The 8,466-nt window shown below is 30.6% G+C and overlaps 2 protein-coding genes across 2 annotated transcripts; both read left to right on the top strand.

Moving 5' to 3' along the window:
• Positions 1-839: 839 nt before the first annotated feature.
• Positions 840-1,754, top strand: LOC124930386 (glutathione S-transferase T3-like). Its single transcript, XM_047470736.1, has 3 exons — positions 840-930; positions 1,015-1,277; positions 1,374-1,754. The coding sequence occupies exons 1-3, from the start codon at positions 840-842 to the stop codon at positions 1,752-1,754; spliced, it is 735 nt and encodes a 244-aa protein (XP_047326692.1).
• Positions 1,755-6,844: 5,090 nt separating this feature from the next.
• Positions 6,845-7,351, top strand: LOC124930385. Its single transcript, XM_047470735.1, has one exon. The coding sequence runs from the start codon at positions 6,845-6,847 to the stop codon at positions 7,349-7,351; it is 507 nt and encodes a 168-aa protein (XP_047326691.1).
• Positions 7,352-8,466: the final 1,115 nt, after the last annotated feature.

Here is an 8,466-nt window from a genome sequence, read left to right as displayed (position 1 = left end):
TTCCTAAATGTGTAAAAAACAAAGAGGATTTCAGTTTGGCAGCCTAGTGTCACTTGGCAATGAAAAATGTTGTTCTCCTTTGTAAGGTGTTAGGGCAGTTGTACCAGATTCTGTATATCATTCACTATCTTTAAAATAAAAATAGAATACCAACAAATGAATGAATTTAGACTTTATCAGGTTCTGTATCCTCAAATCATTTTGGAGATGATGAACAGTCTTTCTCCATATTTAATTTATACTATAGCATCGGCAATACATAAAATATTATTATTTCTCTTTCATCTCTTCCTATCCCGCCAAATGAGTTCCTTCTCCCGCTAAAATGCCATCAACATTAACTCTCAATAACTAATATTTAACATTATCTCTCAAAGAATTAATTCATCTCCCGTTCTCTCACAGGTAATATTTTATCTCCATGTTGATTCATCTCCCATCATCGTAATATTTCATCTTCCTTTCTCTAACAATTTTTCTTATACTCTTCATTTATTATTGTTATTGTTTGCGTTGTTCTCTGTTTCATTCACTTTTATTTTATCTGTTTAATTTGATTCATCTCTCATAGTGCTAGAACAATTAAGAACAAAAAGATTATTGAGTATTTTTGAGATTGTTGTGTTTGACCACCTGTTTGTGTCATAGTGTACTAGAATGGTTTACAAACAAGAAGATTCATGAGTTTTGTTAATTCATGAGTTTTGTTAATATTATTGTGTTTGACTTAAAATTGGATTCTAAATGTTTATAAAATGTTTGGTTTCCTTTTTGAAATCATTTACTTTTGACATTTAGGTATGAATAACAATATTTATGGTATTTCCCCAATTATAAATATGGCAAAAGGACTAGATGGTGAAGTGTATGATGAACCCTACCAATCCCAGATTAGTGATGATCATTACTCTCAACTTATGCCATCATATAGTCAAATTATCCCTATTGAGTTGAAAGAGTTATAGACGGACGATCCTTGCAAAAAATCCATTCGAACTAAAAACTTTTCTCCAGAGGAGGACCTTGTGTTGGTTTCAGCTTGGCTTAACACAAGTATTGATCCAATTATTGGGACAGATCAAACAAATATTCAATATTGGAGAAAAGTAGGGTCATATTATAAGGCAGCCATAGAAAATACAAAGTATGGGCCACGGACAGACAAATCTCTTACAAATCGATGGAGTACAATCCAACAAGCTGTAAACAAGTTTTGCGGCTATTACACACAACGAGAAGGAAGTCTCCGTAAATCTGGTGATACCGACATAGACGTGGTATATAATTTTGGCAGTTCATGAAATATTCTTAGCTCTTTAAATGTATAAATTATTTCTATTTATCTATTTGAATCGTGTTCTTTTATCTTTCAGCTTCAAGAGGCTAAAAAGATCTACCATGAGATCCAAAAAACTCCATTTCGATTAGAAAACTGTTGGAATAAGTTGAGATTTAATGCTAAGTGGATCGAATACATGCGACAAGGACCAACAAAAAGAAAAGTATCTTCAGGTGACACAATTAATTGCGATGATGAAGAGAATACTAGTAATGATTTTATTGATTTGGAGAGACCAATGGGACAAAAGAAAGCAAAGAAAGAAGCTAAAAGAGGTAAAGGTAAATCTGCTGATATATCTGAATTTGATAATGCTATTATCAAATGGACAGAGGAAAAAATGAAGAATGAAGAAATCAAAGTGGAAATTGCCAAACAACACTTAAAGATACAAAAGGACCAAAAATATCAATGATTGATTGAATAAAATACCTTAGACTTTTTATAGTTGTGGTTTCTCCAATTCGTATATATTCATCCATGAAATCAGCTGCTACCCCATAACACAAAATTCGTAGTGCTATAGTGATTTTCTGAAGTGATGATAAACCTAATTTGCCAGCAGAATTTCTTTTTTGTTGAAAGTAAGGCTCATGTGCTTCCACTCTCGAGTGAATCCTTATAAATAGCTCACGACTCATTCGAAATCTCCTACGAAACATTTGAGATGAATAAACTGGTATCGTTGCAAAATAATCTTTGAATAAGCGGTTATGCCCTTCTAGAGTGGCCGGTCAATATAGCTCCGTGATTTCCTTGAGCTTGCACTTTGTTCATTTTGTTTTTTTCTTGCACGTCTTAAGGCTAAAATTTCAATTGTATCGTCATCATCTCTTCCATTCAAAAATTCATTTAGAAAACTCTCGTCACTATTCATTTTGTTATGTATAGAACTCACGCCTTCACGTGTTAATTTACCTGGAAAGCATAAAAATGTGTATTACATACATTGAGGATCACATGAATCATACCATACACTTATATTGACTAAAAAATAGAGATATTTATCCCCATATAAATTTGTGTACAAACCAAAAATGAAACAATCAGATCTTAATAAAAAACATCATTCGCAAGGTCTCAAACGAAATAGGGAAATAATACATTATTTATATTATGATCTATCACACCCACTATGCATAGTTTGAAAAAATAAAAAAAATACTTGTATACATAAAATCCTAGTTTATTTTCAAAAGATACATGAATAAACAAACAACATATCATCCAACATACCTTTGAAGATTCAAATGGAACTTGATCCAGAAATTTGTGAAGATCCGATCAGAAAAATGAATAATGTTACACCTTGACATGGTCAAATATGAAGAGACTTATTAATTACCTTTCATTTAATTTTGAGGTGGTTGTTTGAGGTAGTTGAGAAATTAAGTGAAGTTTTGAAAAGTAAATGAATAAATTAATAATGAATTGATATAGGGATAAGGATGGGGAAGTCTGATGTAGGATAATTTTTATTTTTTTATTATAAAATAGGGATATTAATATTTTATAGTATTTTAAGGATAGAAAATAAGGATGCTGGTAATGTTGCCCTTAAGGGGTGGTATTTACAAGGAAACTATGGGAAATCCTAGAGCCCAAGGCCCATTTACCCCTTAACGACATTAGGAAAGGCTCCTCATGACCGTGTCAAAAATATTTTTTAATTTAACTAAGATGCCTAGTCTAAGGAATCATTCATAGTCTTATAATATTGAATTTTAGTTAAAAAAATGACTAAGTCATTTTTCCTATTCTTTTGCTCACTCGCTATTGGATGGGAGATGTTTCTAGGTCCTTTCATTTGATTCCATGGGTAGGATCTTGTGCATGGGTCGATCCATAGGTCGGGTCACCGGTCGGATCCGTTAATTGAATTCTTTCCTTGGCTTGACTTCGAGTTGACTTGTCTTTGATTTAATATTTTTTGCCACATTCACAAATCTGATCCGAATCTTACATATGGATCTCGGATGGATCCTTGAAGATCCACACGTTTCCCTTTTTAGCAAACAAAAAGAGTAATGAAATTAAAACAAACCACTCATGAAAAGAAAACGATTTATTTTTAATTATTCATATTCTAAGGAACAATTCTAATTATTCCATCTATGAAATAAAATGCTAACTAACTAAGTTGATAAGTAAAAATAGTTAATTAAGTAGTATTAATTGACTATTTAAATATGCTAATCAACTTAAGAAACTAGCCAACAATTATAAAATTACCAAGTTTTGAATATTTAGTTTAAATAATCAAAAGGGGAGAAATTATTAGAATATAATTGTTAAAATATATGAAAAGCTTTAATAATGAATGTATAAACTAAGTTCAAATAAATATATAAGTTAAACGGCTAAGTCATATCAAGTATATTAATTGTTTTAAGGATAACAACAAGGTGTTGTAGTGCAGTGTTAAGCATTCTTGTTTGTCACACGGGTGACTAGGGATTGAATCGCACCAGCTGCAAATAATAATTGGAGTTTTGTTATTTCAGGGAAGCTGAGAAAATGCTAGAAATTACACGCAGACGACATCGGTTAAATGCTCAGCATTATATGAGCTCCAGTTTAATTAAATAGAGTATCAACTCTAAATTAAGATTCTGTTAAAAGCAGTCTGGCAAGGCAACCTTTATATCCTCAGATTGATCTGTTGCCAAATTCTGCCTGGTGGGGGTTGGCTCCGTCACCCTTGCTCGAAACCCCGTCAGCTATCTGCGCACCGGATCTAAAATTGGTATAAATATGATGAAGCTTCTCGGGAGCATATGTCTGCCAACCTAATACAGATTTCCAAATCAATAGAAGACAAAGATGTTTGCTGATTTGCTCCTTGGGAAATATTAAGCATTAAGTGTATTACAAGTTCATCTATTATGTGTGAGTAGTAAGTGTTGTAAGTCGAAAACGAGCAGTAAATGAGCCTCGGTTATTCGACATATTGTAAACTGTGGTGAATATTCTAAGAGAATGTCCTTCTCGACGTTTGAGAAGAAGGGGTGACGTAGGAGCTTTATCTCCAAACATCCATAAATCATGTGTTGTGTATCTTTTCTATTCCATACTTTCTTACTGCTGTCCAACACCGTGTGTGTTACTTCAAATCGAAACAAACAATTCTGCACTTGAACTCGATTCAAGAGTTTGTGATGGTTTGCGTAGTATATAGATCGATATTAACTTCTAACAGAGTTAATATCAACCGACGTGTTGTGTAAGCGTTCGTCCTAGCGAGACCCCCAGTCTCCCTCGACGATCCCGATCCTAACATAAGTCAAATTCAAAAGAAATTAATTAAATTGAAAAATCTAATTTAACAACTAATCTAATCAAAATTAAACTAATTAATTAAAAAAATAAAACTTATCTTAATTTTATAAACATAATTATCAATTTTTTTAAAACACTTTAAAAAAGTTAATATGTATATATATTTTATTTTTATTGTAATTTTTGGGTTTTATAATGACCAAAGTAATTAATTAAATAAAAGTTGAAATATAAGAAGTGAGATAAATTATTACCTTAACTTTTTAAGAATCTAAAACCAATTATTTTCAGAAACTCAATTCTTATAAAAATAATTATTTTTAAAATAAATCGTGCAATTAACCCGTTAATAAATTTGAAAATTTGTATAGACTTGAATTTTTTAAAATTATGAACTATAAAATTGGGGTTGAAAAAATAAGTGTCTCCCTATGATTGGGCATAAAAAGATTAAGTTAGTATATATAGTTATGAATTTCACTCCATATCATCATTCTAATTATTATATTTTGAATGTGTATCAGATTGATTCGATATTTGAATAGATCATATATATATATATATCCTATCATAATTTGTCGGTTTTATTATATTTTAATTATATTTGGCTATATATCTAACAAATCAACTATTGGAATTATGTTGGTATATTAGTTTTAACTATTGAAAACAATTTGAATGATTATATATATATATATTAAAAACATCTTTATATATTTGAAAAGAAAAAGAAAGTTTGAGACAACACTTAAAAAGAAATACAGTAATATAAAGTTTGAACCATGAAGAAAAAAGATCAACAAAAATGAACTTTAACCTTAAAGAGATATTGAGCTTTAAACTTTTCTAAACAAACACTACTAATTTTGAGTTTTGTAAAATTGTATACTCTTGGGCAAAGTATCTCTTTTGTTTGGATCTTACCTTATCTATGCATCAAAACCTTTTTTTTTATGGAATTGATAGATTTAGGAACTTGGTGGAAACAAAACCGCTCATTTGCTTAAATTATATAAAAAGAACAAAAGGAGCCAAACAAATACATATTCCATGATAGAGCTAACACAATTTTCACTGAGGTAATAAGTAATAATTGCGGAAAAAGAACATGACTTGATGGTAGGATTCCTATTCGCTCCTTTTTCTTTACCAGTCTTCTGCTCGACTACATTATTGAGTGAGGCGGATTCAAGAATTGAAGTTGGAGTAAATATAAAAAAAAAATTGATCAGGTGGACTTAAATTTATTTTGGAAAAATTAATGAAACAAGTACATTAATGTAGATTTTTTCTATTTTTGAGAAATAGATAAATAAATAATAAATTAAATTTTAAAAATTATATAAAATTAATGTGTTATGTCACATTTTTAACGTAGATTTTTTTATTTAACCCATCTAATGTAGATCATTCTAGGTTGTTTTTCATATCTAAGAGATGTATGTGTTTGTTTGTTGATTTTAAACTGTTTGGTAATAAACTCTTTCCAATCTTGATTTTATCCACGAATTTGCAATCTTCACGACTATAAGATGAAATGATCAGTGTGAGGTTTAAACCAATGACATGTTTTTTTAGTACTAAAATAGTATACAAACCTAAATTTTCTTAAAAGGTATAATTTTTAGTGCTAAATTAAATATTATATGTATTTAAAGTTTGTTATAATGATAAAAGAAAATATTAAAAAAAATACTTTTATATACCTACCCAGTGCCGGCTCCGAGTTTTGGAATGCCCTAGCCCCGATAAAAAAAAATTAAGTTTGTATACGGAACCACTATGCTACAATGTTATATGTTTAAAGATCATATATTTATCTATATTTTATTAAATAGACTGCCTTGGGGGAGTGGGCTACCCTAGTCCGAGGGCTTGTCGGGCTTACCCCAAGGTCGGCCCTGTACCCTAATGGTAAGTTTTTTTACCAAGTACTCTAATGGTAAGAGTCGTTTTAAGAGACCAAAATTTCACACGTAATACTAATTCTCCTTTATTTCAAAAAAAGAAAAAGAAAAATCTTATGTATAAATTTACACTTAATTGTTAATAACGAAGATAACTGAAAAAGATAACTATCAATAACATTTTTAACTGTCACTCCAAATAATCCGACAACGACATGATATTAATTAACTAGATAAGACCTTCCTCAATTAAAACACCACCAAAAACAAATTATAAAAATAGCAACACACCTACATACCTCCTTATGTTCGCTGGATCATGGGAAATTGCCGTTCTTCCACCGCCGTCGCCGTCGTATCTGTTTCTCACACGGCCAAGTTGATCCTTCCAGACGGACAACTTGAAGAATTTTCATCATCTGTTAAGGTTTCAGAACTTACTACATTAAAAAAACTGTCTTTTCCATGTTTCATCTGTGATTCCGATGAGATGGAATTTGAGGAATTTGTTTCAGCCATGGAAGCTGATCAATTGTTGTTACCGGGACAACTTTACTTTGCTTTGCCTTTGAGCTGGTTGTCGAGGCCTCTTCAGGCTGAAGAAATTGCAGGTTTAGCTTATAAAGCAAGTTTGGTTCTTGAAAGTAATAATAAAAGATTAGGAAGAAAGGTGACTGATAATAGTTGGTTGATGTCGTCGGATCATCATCGCCGGCGGCGGACTGAAGTTTCTTCCCGGCCAGGTATACAAATTAGTAGTAATGTTATTAGAGTTGGCATGAAATTGAGTATAATACCAGAAGATGATGATCAAGAAGTTGAATAATCAAGAAGAAGAAAAAGCTCATAAAAATAAAATATTTATATATTGTAGCATTTTTTCTTTTGAAGTGTTCGAGTTCTCTTGTAATTATCATTATTGAAGTGTTTTATCATGTCATAAATGGGGAAATTACATATGAATACTTGTTACGGATTCATTTGTGGAGCTTAAGTTGTTCTTTAACGTATTTAAAATCTACATTTATTCTTTGAAAATCATAAGTTAAAATAGAGGTCATCGTTTAAGCATTATGATAGTTTTCAATATAAAAAATATATATTTTCCTTGCAAATTTTGCAATTTTTTGGTTCAAGTCATTACAAATTGTTGTATCATTATTATTGTGATATTTCACATTAAGAAATCATAGTACATATCATTTTGTTATAAGATTTAAACTAACATACTATAGATACTTGGTATCTTTTGAGCTTCGGATATGTTTGCCCAATGGTTTAATTGGTGTATTTTTAGTATTATCTCATGGGTAATAGTACTCAGGTTCAGGGCATTACAGACGGATCAAGTGTCACGTTGATCACTTCTAGAGTCATAACCGGGGAGTCTAGGATTACAAATGGAATCGTGACGATAACGTCACGTGACCAAGTGGAGAGATTGTAATGTCCCATATTCGTAAATAATTAAATATAAAATCCTTATAAGAGTAAGACTAATAGACTATATATACTTTAATGAGTACATTTTAAACTTGGACTATAGTAGCCAAGTAGTTTTATCGGTTATGTGTAAATTATAAGCTAACATAGTACTAAGTTGAGAATAAGTTGAATACATGAAGTAGAAAGAAATTTTTTTCTCTTATTATATTACACTAAAACAGTTAAGGAATTGAAAATTTTGTTAATAATTTAATGTTATCTAACGTTTACCTAAGCGATTATCATATAATTAAGTTACAAATTAATTAACTAAATCAATCTAATCATATAAATACCTTCATGCGGTGAGACTGTTATTGGTTAGGGTATTTATAGTCTATTTTCCTAGTAATATCATTAAATAACTTCGGATCAAGGCATTAAAATGATCAATAGACCTGATTCATCACTAAGAGCTTGATCAACTACTCATCCACCAAAATTACTCAATTCTAT

The sequence above is a fragment of the Impatiens glandulifera genome, chromosome 3 (assembly GCF_907164915.1).
Source record: "Impatiens glandulifera chromosome 3, dImpGla2.1, whole genome shotgun sequence".
Taxonomy (NCBI): domain Eukaryota; kingdom Viridiplantae; phylum Streptophyta; class Magnoliopsida; order Ericales; family Balsaminaceae; genus Impatiens; species Impatiens glandulifera.
The sequence above is the reverse complement of the archived record's forward strand: the minus strand, read 5'-3'. Positions and strand labels throughout refer to the sequence as shown.

What these genes read in the sequence shown, in the direction of transcription:
- LOC124930385 (XM_047470735.1), top strand. Translation starts at nt 6,845, where the DNA reads ATGGGAAATTGCCGTTCTTCCACCGCCGTCGCCGTCGTATCTGTTTCT.
- LOC124930386 (XM_047470736.1), top strand. Translation starts at nt 840, where the DNA reads ATGGCAAAAGGACTAGATGGTGAAGTGTATGATGAACCCTACCAATCC. An exon ending in TCAACTTATGCCATCATATA is followed by an intron (nt 931 to 1,014) that starts GTCAAATTATCC and finishes ACTTTTCTCCAG; the next exon opens with AGGAGGACCTTGTGTTGGTT. An exon ending in GTGATACCGACATAGACGTG is followed by an intron (nt 1,278 to 1,373) that starts GTATATAATTTT and finishes TTTATCTTTCAG; the next exon opens with CTTCAAGAGGCTAAAAAGAT.